Raw genomic sequence first — 22,767 nt, 5'->3', positions numbered from 1 at the left:
TCAGCCTTGTCTAGTTTAAAACCAGATTACCTGCTATAGTTCAAAATGAAAATTATTTATTTTACATAGTACCTACCTATGTTTAATGTTTATAAATTATTTATTTCAATAAAGTCAAAAGTAATAGGTAAAAAAGGTCTTAAATTGTTTTTAAAAATGCAGTGAAAACATCAAAAATACCCCAAAAAGTATAAAATCTGCTATAGATGTCCAAAACAATTTTGTGGTTACAATATATGGAGTAGGTACTTGAAACACAAGTAGCTTGAAAAGTATTGTGTAAAACCGGATTCCTGTGTTTGGTGTACTTGGCCAATATTTGGTACTGGTGGTTAATTTCCATGCTGTCATCGTGCATACTTGTACAATTGTTTGTCACTGGTGCCGTTCCCGAGGATCGTTGGTAAATGTGACACAAGTGGCACGCTAGAACCGCCACAGCTATAGTACTACTCAATTAATCATTAAGATATAAATCTTTAAAATATCTGTAGGTAGTATAATTTTGAACAGAATTATTTCCCCTCCCTCACGATTACCTTGGCCACTGAAGAAAATGTAATTCTTATAGACATATCAACTGCCGTCTGTCAAGTACCCAAGTGTTGAAGTGTAGGTATCTATTGATTTCACTAATCTTTGGGTAAAATATATTATTGGACAGTGGACACTGAGATGGATGAAATGAGAATTTCTCCATATAATTTTTAAGATTTAAAAACTTGACAACTGTAATATTTTTAAACTGCTGTATACAAGACTTAATGGATCTTGTATTTCTTTGTATTTACATAAGCAACAATTTTTTCATGTTTAAAGAAAAAAAACGATAAGGATGAATATTTCAAAATGTAAAATTACTGTAATAAACATTGATCTTGTGACTTGGTATCTACTATAATATCTCGTAGGAACCCATATGGTGAGCAGTTTACTTAATACATTTGTGTTATATAATATTGTATATACCATAAAAACTTGGAAATGCGAATTTCAGTATGGTTTCTGGTACAAATATTTAATATTTTAAAATTATAATATTCATTTAATTTGAAATTATCGCAAAAATCATCAAATTATGCATAAATTATTAAAATAAAATTAAGCTCATCTTCTTGGTAATATTTGGAATGGATTTTACACTTGACGTAGGTGGTTTAATATACCTTATTAGAAACATGTATTTAAATTGAATCCCAAGCCCTATACATGAGGAATATTATTAAACCATTACAATTTCCGCATAATCACAGCCAACATAAATTAAACGACCAATCAAATTTAATAATATACTAAAATTTATTTCCTTTATATTAGGTAGTACAGATAACTTGTTTGGGTTGTTAAACATTACACAAAGAAATAAGGAAAAAAAAACAACTGGGTATGCTTCTTTTTTTTTGTTTCCTGTAACTTTGTCAATAGAGAGCAGCTGAACAGTGACAATAAGTAACAGCAGTTATACTTATCTGATCATAATTGTCAGTAGATAACTTGCGAGTTACAGGTATAAAACAAATTAACATGGGTGTCATAACAGGTGTAGGTGATTTATTTATATTAGCAGAAAAAAAAATGTTACATTGCAATATCTAAAAATACACACAATACAGAAAATATGTTTAACAAATTATTGCACATTAATTTTTTAAAAATTTTTTTGATTAGGAATAAATAAATTTAAATTATAATTTTACTAATAATCATTAGTTACAAAGGATAAAAAATAAAAATAATAATACATTTACTATTAAATAAAAATCATCAAGGATAATAATAATTATAATACCACCAATCACTACCTACACCCTAATTAGTTAATAATATATACTTATGATATACCAAAGCAAGATGTTATAATTAATACTTTTAAAATGTATGTGTATAATCTTACAATTTACTCTAAATTTACATAAAAATAATCTTATATACTTTTAATTCATTTATTATAATCTTTAGATTTTAAATATGTATTTAAATGTAATGATAATTAATTTTTCATTATTTATTTAGTAGTTATTAATTTATTGGTTATTATTTTGAATAAAAATTAGAATAAACATAAAATGTATATATTATGTAACAATCATAATATAATATGTATTAATTTGTTCACTTTTTTAACTAGTATAAGATAAGGTGATATTTGTCCATAGTAAGAAAATGTATAAATATTCACCAAGTTTACATTAGTGTCACATAAATTTGATGATACAAAAAAAAATATCACTGACAAAGTAACAAGGTGCACAGTAATTTCATCATTAACGTTGTTTTTATTATTATAATATATTTAAGTACTTTATTGCACAACCAATAATACTAAACTGCAAAACACAGTTCTTTAAAAAATAAAAATTCACGAGGAAACCTATTTGGACGGTATCAAATATATAAATGGAAACACGAACATAGGCAAGAAGTTGGCTGCTCAGGTGTTGAGAAGACGACAAGCGAGTGCATTGGAATGAATTACGGAGTAAAAAGGAGAACATTTTTTAATGGTTGTGATTTGTAAAGCTTTCAAAACTATAAAACTAAACATATAACATTGATTGATCGAATGGCACATTAAAAATGCGAATATTAGCCTTTTAATTTTTTCTTTTCTTTTTACATTATTTACAGTCTTCTCCATTTTTTTTTTTTAAATTGTTCTATATATATATGTATACATGTTATGTAAGAATACTAAATTAAAGAAAGAGTGGGGATAGTGCTAGTTAAAATAATAATACAATTTAGGATATGTCTGAAAAAAATATAAAACAAGTAAAAATTAATAAAAAAAAACACATAATAGTATAAAGAAAGTTGCGCGGTAACAGTGTCAAGATTATAATTTTACATTAAATTATGTATATTATAATATATAAATTGATATCATTGCAAACAAATAATAGTGTAAGTTATTTGAACTTAAGTAAAAGTCTGATTGACTCTCAACAATACCCCACTCTTTAATTTATTTAAAACTTGTATGTCTAAAAAACGAATTTTAAATATTCTAAAGCGCGTTAGTCAAGCGTTTTCGAAAGATATGCAAAAAAAGAGTGATTTTTGTTTAGTATTAAAAAATAGAATCACCATGTAACCTATAAAAGGACAGGTGCTGCAAGTCGTATTGGTGCGCATGAATTTTTGATAATAAAACACGACTTAGATAGACATGGTAGAATGATCCCATTCTAAACGAGGTGCACAGCCTCTGTGCAGACCGTCATCTTCTTCATTGCCACCACCATCATCTGAGCTATCATCATAATCATAACTCATATTGTCATCAGAAGAATCGTCTTCATTTTCAGCATGCCTATGTTTGCCAGCTGATAACGCGCCACCAGCTGCACCACTGCCATCACATTCCAATTGCTAAAAGTAACACAAAATATAATATGATATGAATGTAATCGACAGATAATAACAGTTGAAGTTTACCTCCATAGGGTTTATGGTAATATTAAGAGCCGAGTCATCCCAAGCCATCTCTGTGTCCTGGACTTCATCTTGTGATGCTTTTTGGTGAGCGGCTTTAATACGCACAATGCCTAATGTAATCATCAAAACTAAAAATCCAACGCACACTACAATGATAATTGTAACTGCATGTCCACCACCAGTGACAATAGCCTGAGCCCGTTCATCAATAGATCCATCCAAGTAATTTCCAAATATAGTTTGTGCCTGTTTTGCTTCTACGGAATGTTGAACAATTTGAGCATGAGCTGGTTTTGGTTCAGCATCATTTTCTTCTACTAATGAAGCAGCAGGCAGAGCAGTCGTCGGAAGTGATGTAGTAGTAGTGTAAACAATAGTTGGAGATTTTGGATGGACTACTGTCAACTGAAAATATCAATTTCAAAATCTAAATAAGATATTACTGGATAAAAAAATATGTGAACAAGTAATGTTTTAACAATGTAACTCACAGTTTGTATGTATTCATTACTCAAAAACCTCCCATTCATTTCTGAACAGACCAATTTGAATTGACGATTTAGGTAGTATGCAGGCTTGAAGTTGGTGTAATGAACATCACGTAGAGCTTCTTGATAATGGAATACAATATCAGCATTGTTGAAAGCCACACCGTCTTTTGAAACTTTAGCTGAAATTCCGAACTTAGCCAACATATCAGCAGGAATAGTTAATGTCTCATGGTCAGGATTCAGTGAAGGATAAACAGATATTATACAGGAATCAACGCGACGCTCTAATACATTTGTCAATTCAGCTATAAAATAAAAGTACAACATTAGAAGTTATTTCAAAAAGAAAATATAAAGTCAGTACTTACGATTTTTAGATTCGTAGTCATAACTTTCCGGCTCAATGCTAATGGCAAGATCAGGGAAAACTTGTACACCTTGTCTAAATTCATGGTATTCCCTAGGTACTGTATTAGTACCATTAATGATAATATTAGGTTGTTGAGGTCGGTGGACCATTATATAGCTTTCAGCAGGAGGCATCTTGACTTCACGACCACCATCACAACTTTATAAAAATAATTATAAATTAAAATAAAATAATAGAAAAAATTCTAAAATAAATTTCAACTTACATAAGAGATGTGGTTAAGTGAAGATTACGTCTACCGGGAGTCGGATAATCACGGCTGTTAGAATAACCAATTTTCCTCACCAATACTTCTAAATTTGTCTTGTTATCACCCTCAATTGATAATTCAGTTAACTCTAAAATAAATAAATAAATACAATAATATTAAATATTTTCTTTAATTAACTTATTTATATATTATAGGTGTGTAATTAATGGCACTTACCACTGTTAGTTAGCAGTTCCATTCCAGGTTCCAACAACTCCATTGCAGGAACTTCTAGACTTTCTTTACATTTATGTAAGCATGCGAGTACTTCAGGTTTCTCAAGTTGATGCAAAAGTACTGATAAGCCAGCCAAATATCCTCGAAGATGATGTTTCATTTTATTTTCTGAACCTAAAATAATATAACAAAATATTATTATTATTATTAATAATTTATAATATTATTAGTAGTAAATACTAATACAAGACAATTTAATTTTACCTTGCCAACAGGCTCCAACAGTCAAAGTAGTATTAATACCCTTAGTTGGATGCAAAGGCCAATCATCAATAACTTCAGGATTTTTGTTTTCAGATTTAAAAAGTACACCATCAATGTATAATTGTACATTGGGAAATTGTACTGATACAGCATAGTGATGCCATTCATTGTCACATACCTGCAAATATAATTTATGCAATAATTACACCTTTTTCACACATATTGCTATTTATTAGGCTTCTTCAACGATATTGATATGCCAAATTTTTTTTTAGTTAAGATATTATGATAATCGTAATATCTTTTAATTGAAATTAATTTTTGGGTTACCGGAAACCAACTGATTTGAACTTGTATAATGTAATTTATTAATATTAAATATTATTTTAATAACAATTTTGTTTGAGATATTGATAATTCGGAATATCGATACCTACATTTTTTTTCGATAACACGATTCAATATTACGCAAAATAAAACAAGATTGATATTCAAACATATATAGTTGAAGAAGCCTATTAATTATTTTTTATATAGTTAATATTAACCTGTGGAATTTTCCATCTCCATTCAGCTGGTCTAAAGATATTCAAATCTCCTTGCGAAAAATCACGCCTTAAAAGTAGTATAAGACGACAATTTCTTACAAACCAAGCATAGTGATGACGATTCATTTCTAATTAGAAAACATCAATAAAAACAAAAAATGTCAGCAAAAATGGAACTCAAAGATGGAAAAAAAAAAATAACATACTGTGGTCATCAGCAGAACATAAAATGTGTTCTTTAACATGCTTATCTTGGTGAGGCATAGGCTTATGTTTCATCCATGTAGAAATAGTGAATGCTGATGATAAGCCATGATCAAGAACGTCATTGGGTATGGCAACAGCAGTGCTACTGCCATCAAACTCATACATCTGATCAGATTCACGACCTTCGTCATGTTTAATTGCGTTTCCAGCAGATAAAGGTACATGGTTAGCGGGTAAAAGTTCTACACTTTCTTCACTTGCTCCTATATAAGATAAAAAAATGTTTATTTAGTTATTTAATTTCTCATTATTATTTATTAGTTATTAGTCAAAAGCACACACATTATTGGGACAGCAGTTATAGACTATGATTAAATAAAAAATAAAATTATCCGTATCAAAATCAAAAGTTGATACACCATAGTGGTTTCCTAATAAGAACAAAATAATAAAGGCAATATAAGATATAAGAATTGGATGTACTTATCTTATTTTTTTTTTTTTACAAATAAGTAATACTATTCAAGGTGATGAGTGTTGACTGTTAAAAGATACATTTTGTAAATATATATTATATGCTTTCAGGTTACCACTTACCACATAGTTTTCTTTGGCTTTGAACAGAGTATGTATCACGGTCACAACCTTTACCAATATGCGATGTTGCTAGAGTTAGCTTAGCATTAACATTTTTCACGTGGCATGGATCATCACATAGTCTTAACTGTGCATTAGGAAACAAATCTTTACGACCGGAAGTAGGATAGTAATCAATTTCTTCTGGGATACCTAAACAGTTATATAAATACTTAATAAATGTATATTAAAAATAAAGTTAGTATTGATTGATATGGTATACACACTTTTCCAACCCAATTTGCAAATTCGATTCACCTTAATAGTGACCATAACAGGAGCAGACTGCTTCATACCACAGTCATAAGCAACAACTGACAATATGTAATTATGACTTCTGTCATAGTCTAATGGTTCAGTATTTCTGATACTTCCTAAGAAATTAACCATACAAGCAATTTAAACATATGTCTTAAAAATTATATATTTTTAAAGAATATTTAACAAAAAAAAAACAAATAACTTAATTTTTTAAATATACTTAATTATACCTTCATTGTTAATAGTGAAAGGTTGATCATCATTAAGTATGTCATATTTGCAAATATCACCAAAACGTGGAGTGCAATCACGATCTGTGGCTTCTACTCGTATTATTTCTTCATACAACTGGCCTTCATCAACATCTTTAACATAAGATGCATCTAAGAACAGTGGAGCATATTCATTGATGTCAACCACAGTTATATGTACAGTAACACTATAATATTTAAAAACATATTAACATAAAAAAAAAATAATTAAATTAAAAATACTCATAACTCACTTATCCGATATCAAACCAGAACATGAAACTGCAGCAATTTCAAATTTATATGTTTTACGTTTCTCGCAATTTAAAGTTTTGCGAGCTCGAAGTTCAGCATAACCATTTGGACGAAGAATGATCTGAAAATTAATTTTAATAATTTAAACTGAAACATTATTTGAAATTTAAATCTAAATGCGTAAATTATAAATATAAATTTTAAGATTGATTAGGTAGACTTCCTCTGACTTGTATAATCATATCTTTACACTTGTCTCATATTATAAAAGTAACCTCAGGAGGCAGGTTTCTGCGCACGGCAGCAATAATGAGTATAGCTAATGCACGCACCACGTCCAGCGTTCCTATGAAACAGGGTTACGTCACTTTATTATTCCATATTTGCATTTTCATAAGATTGGTTGTCTATCGCTAGTGGCACAGAGCCACGGTTGATACTCGGTCATCAGAAATGAAAAGAAACAACAAATGCTTTGCCAAGAAGCGTGGTTTTGACCACCACCCTATGAAAACTGATCGCCACCTAAGGTTACTTTTATATAAGACAGAGTGATATGTTTACATATTTTAGATTGTAATCTTTAATAATTTAACTGGATTAAATATAATTTATAGCTCAAACATTATAGTCATATCATTTTATAATTTTTCAGAAAATTTATTTTAACATTAAAAAAAAATATTAATTAATTAAGTTTCAATATTTTAATTATTTTTAAGTTTTGATAACAAATTAAAATCTCATATATTTATAAACTCTGTTCAAAATAAGAAAGGCTGAGTTTTGCGCATGGGCGTGGTTTTGTTCCGTGGCGGCACCTGAGTACCTGACGCGTCGCCGTAGTGGGGACGGCATCCGACCATCGCGGAACAAAAACAGGTCATCATCTTATTTTGAACATAGTATAGATAGTTATAATAATACCTATAATATTATTAGATTAATTAACTAACTTAAACTCTAGTATAATGTTTGAAAGCTAGAGTTAAGCCAATTACATATGACAGTACACTTACACACAATTACAAAATGTAACTAAAAAATAAAACAATTATAAGAAATTCTTAAAAAATTTCAAATATTATCTGCTTAGTAATTAAAAATAATAATTTTAATTTTTAATATCAAATAGGTGCTATTAATAATTAAAGCAATTTCTAGAACAGTTGCGCTTACTTCAAAAGGTGCTTCTCCATGGTGTTTGTTAACTATGTTAAAATTACAAACATCACCAATGGCATAAATTTCTGGAACAACTTCGACAAGCGTTTCATTTTCTCTTACTAAGCCATGATATCCACTAAGTTTATCATCAATCACCAATTTGGGTAAGATTTCTGAAAATCAAAAAATTTATTTTAAACTATGAAAAACAAATCTGATTATTATCAATTAATGGTAAATTATTACTATATACCTAGCTAGAAATCATGGATTTAAATGTATTATTATCAACTATAATAAAATAACATCTGCAACAGTCTTTCACCTAGTCTTTCACATAAAAAATAAAAATGTTTGAAATCAAATATCAATAGACTATTTTTTTAATATAAATAGGTGTACGATTAATGATAAACTTGCCTAATTGAAATGTAATACCTCGCTTATACTTGATTATATCTTATGATAATAATATATGGTTTGTGGATAAATCATAGATAATAAAGACATGGATAGGACATATTGTATTCATTATGTGTTAGTTTTGCAGTATAACATAGATAAGAAATTAAGGTCGTTTGCTTACATTCAGTGGCGTATTTACGGGGGGGATCATAGGGTTTGATCTCCCCCCCCCCCCACCAAGGCTTGAGTTGAGTATTTTTTTTTAAGTCTAAAAAGGCTTAAAACACATCTACGTAATACAATGAATGAGGTAAGAAACTAAGAACGTTAGACGTTTAGTTTTTAGAATTTTGTTTGGACTTATAAGTAATTAAAAAGACACGGCTGAATGGATTGTTATTACTATCAGTTCTTAGAAATATTTGATATTGATTTATCCGCGGAAGAAGTCATAGACGAATTGTCCAAAATATCTAGAAAACTAGATTTTGTCTAGTAAAATAAAAATAAAAACGTAAGTAAGTGGATGTCGCTCTACTGTACAGTAGGTTACAAGTGGGTCATTGTATAATGGGTTGTATTAGACTTGAATTCAATGATAAAATATCATAGTATAAGAAAAACGATTCTGAGCGGAGACGGTTTGTCAGTCTGGATATTTTATATTGTTAAATGTTATTATATATTTTCTCATGTAAGTTGAATTAATATTATAATATTATAATTTTTATTCGTTTCTATGGTGGTAAACAAAGCGTTAGAAATTAAAATCCCATTTTTAGCGTTTTTCGTAATTTTTCGGTGGTTTTTCCCGTGGCATTAAATAGTTATTGAGAAAATCGGAAAATGACCTCTTTAAAGTACCATCTTAATCCAATTTTCTAATAGATATGGTACTATATGTTGAAATCGAAGCACTCCTTCTGGTAGAAATTTTGTATGCAAAATATAAAAAAAGAAAATAAACACCATTGTAAAACCAATAGCTTTCTTGCTCCGCTCAGAATCTAAAAATTTTAGTTCAATTGTAGTTTTATATTTAATTATTTAAACTTAGGGGGGTGAGGGGGGCAATGTCCCCCTCGAGTTAATAAGTACTGGATAAAATCATATCCCCCCCCCCCCATGACAAAATCCTAAATACGCCAATGCTTACATTTATATACGTATCACGTATGATTATCTAGAAATTCGCTAAACTAGACTGGTTTAAAATTATCCCATATTATCCCGCACCAGGATAATGACCATGTCAATGATAGGTCCAAACATTCTAGTGCATTATTTTTCATACCGGTTTAGTTTAATCTAGTGAATTTGTAGTATATCTTAATCGATAATCAGATAATTGATATAGGTATACTTTTCTTGGCCTCAAGTCTTATAATTTCATTCTTCACAGATACAATGTTATGTCCTATCCATGTCTTTATTATCCATGGGAAAAATAGATAATCAATTATCATTTAATATTATCTAATTAGCAATGCATAAAATATATTTTAAATGTTATTTTTAAAAGAATTACCTAGTGAAATGAGAAAATATGTATGAACAAGTAGTCACAATAAAAGTTAAATACACAATAAGTTTTAAGTGCATATAATTAATATTACGAGACATTAGGATATTAGGTAGGTGCATATTGCCTACCTACTATTAATATCTGAATAATAAATAATAGTTAATATTTCAAGTATGAAATGTCTAAAAAAAGAATCACATAAAAATGTTTAATTCTTTAATAACATTATATCATATGTTTAAACATAAATAGTTTATCACGAGGTTTATTATAAAAACTTACCTATTTAAAAAGTTATATTTACCAAAGAAAATTTAACAAAAAGTTACTGACATTGAGTGGTATATTATTTGCTCGATTATTTGTTAAACAAACATTATTTAACAATACTCAATTAGTACTTAGTTACCTACCTATATTTATTTAATGAGTACCTATACAGCTACCTACTTTAAGGTTTTTTTTTGGTTTTTTATTAAATATTTGGTACCTAATTTAAATATTCTCTAAACCATCTGAGTAAAAAAAATAAATACCTATGAATTGATTAAATTGAAATTGTGCATTCTGGAGGCACAATATTTTTATAAAAACGTTTAAATAACAAAATATCTAAAATGTAACTGGGTACCTATTATACTACCTATATTTTATAAATTTGTTTTGTACTAAGATGAAATACCCTCAGAAATACCTAACCAGAAATAAGAAATTCCCAATAATAACATAGGTACAAATCATATAGGTACCTTTGCTGTAGATACCTTACATTTTAAAACCTTTTAATTGAAAAAATATTAGTTAGGTATCTACTGAGGTTATTTTCTTAACCATGGTATATACTATATAGCTGGTTTTTTTTGTTTGTAACATTTGTCGAAGTTTTATTACTCTATGGTCGAAGGCAACAGCTATTGTAATTAGTAGGTATATATTTTGGATAGGTAATAACATTTATGAGCTAAACAACCTATAATTCTAATATAGCACACCACTGACTAATTATAAAAGTATCACAAAAAAGTATTTAGTATGATAAGAGGTATTTTATTTATGATTAATTAATAAAATAAAATGTAGGAAAGTTCTCAAAATAGAATTAAAAAAAGGATAAGAAATACTTACCTAATTAGATAAGTACCTACCTACCTATATATTATATTTTAATAATTTTTGTTATTTTTTTGTATTAATATAGGTACCTATTAAGTTTGATATTTTAATTAATAATCAGTTATTAAAATATGCCAACATATTTTGTTTATCAAATTTACTGGGTATATAGGTAACTAACCCAGATAACAAACAAAACAAATTTCATCAACTCGTATTAGGTTATCACTGAGTGGCACGATTTAAGATAATATAACTTAAATTGTGTACAAGTGGTAAGTTAGTGCCTAGCAGAGTATACAGTTGAAGTTGAATTACATAGTAATATTGCGTTGAAGAATGTTAAGTGTTGAAGAATTATAAAACTCTTATCACTGAGATAAAACACCTGTCTCGGGATAGTAAGACTGTAAGAAAAATACAGTGAGGTAAATAACTATTGGCAATGCCGATTTTTTTTTATGACAGTATTAACCATGGCTTAAGACAAAGATAAGTTTATCTTAAGCCATGGTATTAACAGTATTCAGAAGGTACTCAACCAAAAATATTATGCAGGAATGTCGGTATCTTTTTGTACAGTGACCAATATCGTTGACGGTTTAAACAACTGGTACATACAAGAGGCCTGAGGGTCTTAGTTGGTCGGAAAATTAATAGAATATAATATACCTAATAGTTGTGTGATAACATAAAGTGTGTTATTCCCACAGCGAACAGTCATATAAAATGAACGGGTGGGTAAACGTATCAGAAAAACTCGAAAAGATACCTAGATACGACACCGAGACGCCGCCATTGAAGATGAAATAAACCAAAACAGAGGCCCAGTCGCGGCGATCAACAACACATCACATTATCACAGATTCGCAGCCTACACTCTCACCACAGACTCCAACCGGCCTCCGCGCATCTCTTTCCCAATATGCGACACACCACCTGCCCGCCACCCACCTACGTGACCAAGCTTCAGCACGTAAATCACGTTTTTTTATTTTATTATCGTTATTTTTTTACTGAAATCTCTCTTAGTCTCTCTCTCTCTGCAACTTGCAAGGCACTTCCGACGCCCGTTACGCAGACGGGTCTGCCACCGATCTTGACCGACTCCCTTCCGGACGGCCAGACGAGTCAATAATATAGCCGTGCAAACGACACGAACCCATCGTAACACTACGATGGGTAAAAGGTATACGTACTGGTATACGGTATATCATAATAACGAACGACGCAGCGGCCGTAATCGGCGACAAAATCAAGTAAAAACGAGTTGAACTTACCGTCAGACGTTGTGAAACAGGAAACGAATGGGACGATCAGAGCGATAAAGGCGGCGGCGACCAAGACCGACGACGACGTCTTGTAAGACATTTCTCGGCACTGCGGGCGTTGTACGGACGGGAGGAAAAATTCGATGGATGACGCGAGACGGAGTTCACCGTGATTGTGTGTATTTATTAAAAACTCATGGATAATAACGGTGTTTACAAAAGAATGTACATGAAAAAAAAAATAACAAACAACCTAATATTAAAAAATTATATTCCCAAGGGTCGCGGTATATGACAACCCTTAGATTACACGTGAAAAACGAAATTCCGACGTTCGGTAGTAAAATCGGACAGCGTACACGCACGCGGAGAAGCGAAACTATACACTGACATAGAAAAAACGAAAAAAAAATCAAGTAGCACACGCACGCACTCACGACTCTCCATACACGATACACTCGTACAACGTTACATTACAAGAACGACGACGTCGGCGGCGGCGGCGGACTCTCCTCCTCCTCCTCCTCCTCACACTACTCCGCCACAACCGACGATAGCTGTTCCTCCTCCAACAGCATACCACTTCGTCCCGCTCTGCGCCGACGACCGTTCGCGCCCTCCACTGCTGCCGCAGCCGCCACCACGACGAATCAATAATTTACATGAGTCAGAGCGCAGAGTGCCGTTTTCCTCTTTTGTCCGGTGTCATGGAAGAAAAAACCTAAGCGCACCGGTGTCAAGGTCGGTGGTACGTCAACACAACGTATATTATTATACTGTTTTAAATTAATATAATAATACTGCCTTTAGTGCCTACAAAATGTACATTGTTAAATTAGGTATAACATTATGTGCACAACGTGTGTGTAGACATTAGACAATAATCTTAATTTACGCTTTCACGCGTAAAAATATGCAATTTTTAACACAATAATATCGAATAGTAAAATGTAATTAATATGGGCCAATGAATTTCACATTTGATTGCATAATGCACATGCACGGCGATAAACTCGCCGAGGCAGGCGGCAGCACCAGCCACCCGGGGTGGATCTTGGTACTGACAGGGCAAAACCGTGACCCTTCCATGGTCCATGTCCCATACGTCCTAGCTAGCACGTTTCGGTCGCGCCAAAACTTTAAACAGTTTAAAGTTTAAAACATATGGATGGTGTGTCCGATGTCGTGTAAGTGCATATATAGACATATAGTGTACACTGCATGCGGCATTCCTACATATTTTAAGACAGATTTGAATACATTTGTACAATTATTATTGTACCAATCTAAAGGTATTTATGTACATGTATATTGTATTACGCAAATATAATATAATATACTTACCTTATATACACTTAAATGTATCAATCATTTTGATTGTCGACAAAATATTGTTTAATATTGCACATTTGCACCTATACCTATATTTATTCGAATATGTATTTATGAAATCATTCAGATGTATTTTAAAATATAATGTTTATTTAAGAGGACCCCACCCGCATGTGTTATCTCCGTCTAACGACAAGTGCGTAACATATCAAATTTACGCTCAGCAGATCACGTTTAGCCCCATTAGTTTAAAAATTAGGGTGAATCGACCTATTATGAAACTTGATGGTAAAAACATTATCTGTATTCGTATATTGGTTTTTTACGATTATTCAGATTTTATAAGTGAGTTATGAGCATTTTTAATTTACGCTAAACGCATAACTTGCTAAAAATGTAACTATTGTAAAAAACCAACATACGAACACAGATAATGTTCTTACTTGCTAAATTGCATGAACATTAGAGTAGATTAGAGTACTCTAATGTTCATGCTAAATTGTTACGCACTTGTAAGACGGAGATAACACGTGCGGGTGTGGGCGTGTGGCGTCCTCTTAATGACTTTAATTATTTGAATAAAATACCTAAATCTCTATAGAATTATTAAAAACACTGAATTGTTATTGAAAATATTGAGTCTTATATAGGCACATTAAATACCTTCAGACCTTCCTACGTTAAATCAGTAAAAAAATAATACCTTTTAAAAAAAAATAGATATTTTAAATTGGGAATAATGTATATTAAATATTAATAGGTAATGTAATGCATCCCTACATCGATATTCATTTATTCGTAGGTACCTACCTACATTGTACATTTATACCTATGTTTCCATTTTTTACTGTAGGTACCTATAATATATTGATTATTGACTATAGACAATTGTTTTACCTATAGCTTTTAGAAGTATGAATTTGATATAGGTAGATTAGCTAGCTAGAATTATTTTTTTTTCCAGTAAATAATGGGTGTTTAATACTTTAATCATTATAGAACTACGCAGATTTATTATTATTTAAAATCTCAATACCTATATATATTATATAGCCTATTGTAGCCTATAGGTCTATTCGACTATTATAGTTATAGGCTATAGCCTGTAAATGTAAATACAAGTTACTATATAATAGTTCCATAACTAGGGTCTGCTGTAGGTATCTATATGATATTATAACTATTTATAAGTTTGTACTTTTATTCTAAATTGTTAAATTAAATATACATTTTAGTTTTTCTAAACTATTGACTTTACAGAGGGATTCACCTATGATCACCCATTCGCCCCCTTATTTTCTTCAATAATAAAGTTATTGACAATCTGATTTTTGGAATTTATACATAGATGTAGCCATATAGGCAGAGGTGGATAGGTAGTATTTGTTACAGGGAAATATTTGAAGGGGCTCCCAAACTGAAAAAAAAATTTGAACACTTCGCTCACATAGATACTCAATCTAACACCTTTACCTATAAATAAAATGTTTCGTGCGAAAATGTATTTTTAGTTTGGTAAGAGGCTGGGGAAACATTATATGAGGAAATACAATTTATAATAAAAATTAATTATTATTATTATTTGTTTAATATAAAAATTGTAATCCTTCTCTTATCGTGCTATTATTATATTGTTGAAAATAAAAGTAAGTAATAATAATTTATATAAATTTAAACTATTCTTATTTGGTGAATATTTTATTCTGCAAAAAAACAAAGTGTAGAGCCGAGTGGGCCCCCCAACATAAACATAGACGGGGGCCCACAGGGAAAATCCCTTTTTCCCCATGGGCCTATCCACCCCTGCATATAGGTACTTACAGATGTAGGGATTAAGTATAAACTATAAATGTATAATGTTTGAGAGGGAAAACAGTGATAAACAAAGAAAATAACCTGTACCTTGTATCTCAATATCTCATATAGGTATGCTATATTGCAATAGTCAAGCATACACAATATACACATATACGATATACATATGTTTATTATATTTCATATACTCAATAAATCATAAAAAAATTATACTAAGAACATGTTTTAAGATTCTGAACGGCGCACTCAGAGAATTTGCCCCTTTTTATACTCCTAAAATGTCTCATGTTATATAGTAGTTAAAATACGATGTATAAAATAACCTGTATTGATCAAACTTAAAATTAATAATCTATATTCTCGTCTCAACTCAATACTCACCAGATTTTTTCTTTTCAAATTCGCTTAACACTTTTAAAAGTTCTCGATCAGACTTCTGATCACTTTAAGTTAACTTTTTAGACGAATAATTTTATTTTCATCGCCTGCGTGTCATAAATTTCTTCAAGCTTCAACTTCAACTATTACATTTCTGAGTCAATATAATATCAAATTGAGCCGCATACTTCACAAAACTTAACACTGGGGTAGGCAAGAAAATAAATTAAAAACGTAGTGTACATTAGACATGGGGTCATTTGCGGGACACTATTTTTTGTCATATCCTCCCAAACTTTTATTTTCGAATCTGGATACTTGTGTTATTGTGTTGTTTATTAGCATGATTCTAAAGATTAACATGGTTTTCTACATCAGTCATTATAAGTTCTGTCTCCATTGAGTTCATAGTGAATATAATATAATAATATACAATATAAGTACGACTTTTAAGTTTTAACTTTTAACTTTTACTACCTATATATAGGACGTAAATATTTAGTTTTGTTCTAATGTTTTAAGTACTCGTTCTGTATGGAGTAAGACGGGGAACTAATTGCAGGGGCGGACTGGCCCGGTCCGCTGGTCAGCGATCGCGGACTGGCCTGTGGGCCGTAGTATATAATTTTGCCCTGCATTATTTAAAAAAATAAAATAGAAAATCAGACAAAAATGTATCTTAAATAATAATAATAATAATAATAATAATATGACGCATAATTCTAAACGCTGGATAATACACAATGTTTCTACCGAAAATTAATTCACATCAATTTATTTTTGTTATCGGCTTATTCTATTTTCATATCGTTCCGATTAAATCACTATAGTAGTATAGTCTATACGGGCTTACGGGTTACGGCTATTATACCCGTGTCTCGCAGCACTAAATAATATACATATATTTGATGACAGAAGATCATAATAATATTATATCGTGAGGTCAACCTAACCTAACCTTACCCATTGTTTATTTTTATTTTTAATACAAATATGAAATGTTATTTAATTCAAATTGAAAATGAGGCAACAGTTTTGAACGGCGTTTGTTTACCAACCAATAGTCAGAACAACGTCATCGTTTATAAACTACCAGGTAAGAAATATTTCATTTTCATAACTTGTAGACTGTATTATAATAGTTAGTAGTTTATTTGAATTGTCGTTATAGTTTGGCAATGTCAGTGGTTATTTTAACAGGTATATACGACACAATTATTGTCACGTAGTGAAACCTAGTATTTTTAATAACTGGATAACTGGAGGATATCGTTTGTTCTTCATATTAGCTCATGTTACATTTTTTCTTTGCTTAATTTCCTTAGACTTTAGTCACGATTGGATTTTGTAAAATAATATTTATTATTATTATATATTCGAATTTTGAATTGTATATGACACATAGGTAAATCAACATTTATAAAAACAATTATTCATTAAATAATTTACAGTAAAAAATTAGAGTTTTCATTTCATTTGAAAACCAGAAGTTTATATGACTGCAGGATATTCATTAAGTACCAGCTACTACAAAAATTTGAAAAAATGGTCTTTCTAAAAAATTTACTCCGATTAGAATAATTCTGATCGGAGTATTCGAATTATTCGAATAAATTTATTAGAGAAAAAAATGGGGAGGATGATGCTTGGTGAATCACTCTGTATATAATATTTCAACATTTGTCATTGGTGTGCGGCTATATAATGATCGACGCAATTATTATGATGACAACAAGTACTGAGATTAATGATTTCCTGACTGAACACTTGACTGCGAAAAACAACACTTATAATAATATTGACTGTCTTTATATTTTACGTGTTTAGATTTAGTGTATAGGACATAGGTACTCTGTGTATGGTGTGCGTGCGTTTATGTATTACGCAGTGTACACGCTGTTATCTAAACGCTAATATGCTAATTATTATAATCAATTGACAATTATCAAAGTACCTAGTATTATCAATTACCCATAGTACCTAGAGTGCATTACAAAAATGATAAAACTATTTAAGAATTATAGCATACGCATAATAATTGACCATGTTCGTTTTGCTTCTATAATAATAATCATTACACTTATTAGTGTTATTTTTAATAACATTGTGTATTTTTTGCCGCCACTCGCATCGCAGTGTACGCAAATCTGTTTGTTCAATATTTTATTACGCAGTTAAACTAGAAATGCGTATTCGTATATCATATATGGCTTCTTCATAACTCCTTTTATTGTTATTATGAATAAATTTAATAAGTTATAATAATATATACGTTTTTATAGCATTTATTATTTAAAGCATTTAAAACCAGTTCTGATTTCAGATTTGTCCTCGCAATGTAGGTACCTACTAATTATGCAGTATATTACGTATATTGCGATTTGCGATTTGCATTTTTTAAACCGTTTAAATTACGGTCGGACGGTCCACTATTATCGTTAATAGTAATAACGGAGTATAAACACGTACAATATAGACTATAGAGTGTATTATATCGTGTACAATGTACAGAGTATACATAATATATATAAACATATAATATGTAGATAAACAGACATGCAGTACATAGTAGGTACACACAGGCACAGCACACATATATGTATCAAATACCAATATACCATTCGGCATTCACACCCCAGGCACATTAAAAGAACAATATTGTACACTATTCAGTATGATAATTTCAAGTTTTCGTGTATATTTTGTTAGAACTGGTAAATTCCTATGAAAAATTAACATATAGGTATAATTTGGCTTCAAATACTTATACCACTCCCCCGCCGTTTATGATAGGGGTTTGGATGCGTGTTGGTTCAACCAGCTGGCAGCTATATATTATATTATATTATATATAGGTATATAGGTATATCTCCCTATTATAGTATAATAAACTAGTATAGTAGTATATATCTACGTTTAATTTAATGCTATATAGTATAATATACTATTTTACTATATAGACTAAAGGTATAGGACTAACCTAACCTATGTATTGGTAAGAATTTTTTAAATATATAAAATATAATTATCCAGCGTGACAGTAGTGGTGCGAAGCTAAGTAAAAAAAAAGTGAGTAGCCACTAATGTATATTAACAGGAGCCAGGGTTGTAGCATTGAAAACCCATGCTAATTTGTGCTAATCCATAGGCCTGCTCTACAGAGTGAACGGTTGATCATATAAGGTCATAATATTATAAGGTATCAATCGATCATAAATATTGTGCTGATGCGTACGGGGCAGTAGCGCACCCAGGGGGGGGGGGCTTCGGGGCTTAAGTCCCCCCCCAAAAAATACTTTTTCATTAAATTATACATTGTTATAGAAAATATAGTATAACAATGATAAATGATAATGTTTTATTTTCAAATTGTATTATTAAGTTAGATACACATTAATAGTTCAATTGCACGAGAAAAGGTTTGTGGCAATCGCCGATTTCTTATTTCGTTGAAAATTATTTTTAGATGGACTACAAATTAAAGAATCCGAAGTATTAACAGTTATTTCTGAAAAGGGACCCAGGAAACTTAAATTTTAAATTGATTTGTCATAATATTTAGTTATAAATATAATTACAAATATTAAATACATAATAATTTAACATATTATATGGTAATAATAAATAAAGTTTTTTACTCCCAAGTATTTTCTAAATTTTTTTTAGCTTTTTCAATACCTATTATAATAGTAGGGTTTCAAGCTTCAGCCTCCCCAAATCTCAAACGCTATATTTGCGCCTATGATATCTACCCAAACATAATATATTTTAAGATATTTTTGAATGTTATCCAAGTATAATTTTTCCCAACAATAGTAAACGTGCAGTATAGTATACATTTAAGAAAAAAAATGTGAAATATGCACAAACATGTTAAAAATTGCACAAATATGCACTTTTCCTAAAATATGACGAAATATGCAAAAATATGCAAATTAAAACTTGCTAATTTCAATATTTCATGAAACAAATTTACAACTTATCTAGAATAAACTTCAACCACTATAAAAAAAAACATGCAAATGCAAGACGTCCCGAATCCTATACTAATAAAATATAAACAATATGAATATTAAAAGGAATAATAATAATATATATTATATTATTTATACAAACGTGTATAATATATAAATAAATAAAGCGTAGCCTTGACTATTATTAGATTAATATTTAACGACCAGTTTCGAATTCAAAATTCATCTTCTGTAGCTACCATAATAAATGTATGTAAGTGTTTTAAAAAAAACTTATTACTTAATATTTTATCCTAAAGCACGTTATTACTAGATATGTAGTGTATTACTAATTAGTAAGTAATCACTAATCAAGAGTTTTGAAGTCACCAAACTAAGTTAAATTATTTAGCAGACTATTTCAAGATAAATTATCTATTTGATATCTATCATTTATATGGTTTAAATACTTAGCCATACAATATTACAACTTTTAGAACCGATTTAGATTCTGAGCGGAGCAATGAATGTATTGATTTTACAATGATGTGGGTAGGTTTTTTGTGTTTACACTATAAGTAGTCGAAATGATGCATAGATTTTCAACTTCAGTATCTTGTTCGATGGGAAAGTGAATCTAGTTCGTGCATTCGGGAGGTCAAAATTTAAAATAGTTCAAAAGCACCATAAAAATTAAGGAAAAACGGGAATCGATTTTGGTTTTAGGCATAACTCTAAAACAAATGACCGTAGATACATGAAATGTTCACTGGTTGTTCATATTAGAATTTTCTATACACGATAAAATTTTCAAAAATTGATTTGTTTTTAACTGTTTACGGACATTATCAATTTACATTTTTTTTAGTTTTTTTTCTATATAAACGTCAAAAAAAAAAATGTATTTATTAGGTAAAAAAGCTTAAAAATTTAATTCAAGGTTCTTAATATATTGTGACAATAATGAAATTTGAAAAATATTAAAAATCCATTGTCACAGTTTTTTATTATAAGCATATTATATAAAGTTCAAATTTTGACAAAATACTTAAAAATCACGGAAATGATTTTGAATTAGAAATTCATAAAAATGTTTCTTTTTAAATCAGAGATTTTAAAATTTAATATAAGATTCTTTATAAGGTTATCTACTTTTATCAAAAACAAATGTCTAGAAATAAATACAATTACATTTTTATGAGCGTTTGAAGTTCATATTTTTACAAGATTGGATATTCACTCGATTTCTCATGTAGAGATTTTGTTATTTTGTTGCAACTCAAAAACAAATAACTGTAGATACATGAAATTTCACTGAATGTTTATATTCTCATTTTATTTTCTTAAAAATTATTTTATGTTCAAATTTGGACGAAATCACTTATTAAATAAACGGTTTCCGTATTAATAATAAATAAAATATATAATATCCACACTGCCAAACCGTCTCCGCTCAGAATTGTTTTCGTATACAATGATATTATATCATTGAATTCAAATTTAATACAATCCATTATGTAGTGACCCTCTTGTAACCTATACTGTACAGAAGAGTGACATTCACTTACCCAATTTTTTTTTATGTATACTTAGCTTTTTTTTACAAGGAGTGGCGGAGTGTTTTTGTTGGGATATATTTATAGGTACCTATCTTTATACGTCCTTTCCCTTTTATATCCAATACATGTACATATGTTGCTATAACCGTCGAACTTGAAATGGGGAGTTTCAGGAATATTACTACCAAATAGGTTCCGTGTGGGGTTAGAGAAAATTACTATCTAGAGAATTTGCGTTTAATGAAAAATCTTGATTTTTCTCGAATGTGCAATAGCACTCCGGTACTAGCCGATGTACACTTTATTGATCTAATTTTTTCCTTAAATTTCATTTGAATTTTTAGAAGCAGCTGGCGGCAATTCAAAATAATATGAACTTTTAAAATAATTATTTTACAACTGAAGTTTTGATAAGAGGATAATACATGGCAATATGACAGTAGTAATTAATAGCAACAGTAGTAACTACTGTCGTATTGTCGCGTATAATCCTAAACTAGCAATGTAGCTAATGTATAGGTGGTAAATAAGAATTCTCTAATAGCTAGGTACTAGGTTAATACAGTTACAAGATAGGGAACATCACTTACTTTTTAGGTTTATAAATATAAGTTAGTACTATTAGTAGTAATATTATACTCATTAGGCTCAACTAGGGTTAAAATACTAGGAACTACAGCTCACCTAACAAAATTATTAATTTAAAATAACCCATAGGTAGCTTATATCTATACCAATTAGAAATATTTTGGGAAGGGGGGCTAAGTCGTAGTCATGGGAGGGGGTGTAACCCCCCGAGTCACGTCACTGAGTATACTAATTTAACGGTTCAATAAATAAATAATTTTATAACGGTTCCAATCAATTATGAGTATTTAATATAGGCTTATACTTTTTTTTTTCCTGTTTTAACCGACGACACCGCAAGATCTGCTTTCGCATTGCTTCCGCGGCGCCGCCAATATAGACTTATTATACTAGCCAATATTAAAAAATATGTATAAAAAGATGGGTAAGTGGATGTTGCTCTGCTGTACAGTA

General features: G+C 30.1%; 1 protein-coding gene across 1 annotated transcript; it reads right to left on the bottom strand.

Moving 5' to 3' along the window:
• Positions 1-1,525: 1,525 nt before the first annotated feature.
• On the bottom strand, positions 1,526-13,221 carry LOC100169485 (calsyntenin-1). The gene is made up of 15 exons (XM_001943092.4): positions 12,699-13,221; positions 8,388-8,548; positions 7,208-7,329; positions 6,933-7,141; positions 6,669-6,815; positions 6,403-6,594; positions 5,805-6,068; positions 5,599-5,726; positions 5,051-5,228; positions 4,787-4,960; positions 4,565-4,697; positions 4,298-4,497; positions 3,930-4,234; positions 3,439-3,843; positions 1,526-3,372 (listed from the first exon to the last, which is right to left on the bottom strand). Exons 1-15 carry the CDS (start codon positions 12,787-12,789, stop codon positions 3,160-3,162), a joined length of 2,922 nt encoding a protein of 973 aa, XP_001943127.1. The 5' UTR covers positions 12,790-13,221; the 3' UTR covers positions 1,526-3,159.
• Positions 13,222-22,767: the final 9,546 nt, after the last annotated feature.

This window comes from Acyrthosiphon pisum, chromosome A2 (genome assembly GCF_005508785.2).
Source record: "Acyrthosiphon pisum isolate AL4f chromosome A2, pea_aphid_22Mar2018_4r6ur, whole genome shotgun sequence".
Classification (NCBI taxonomy): domain Eukaryota; kingdom Metazoa; phylum Arthropoda; class Insecta; order Hemiptera; family Aphididae; genus Acyrthosiphon; species Acyrthosiphon pisum.
This window is presented reverse-complemented; position numbering and strand designations above follow the sequence as displayed.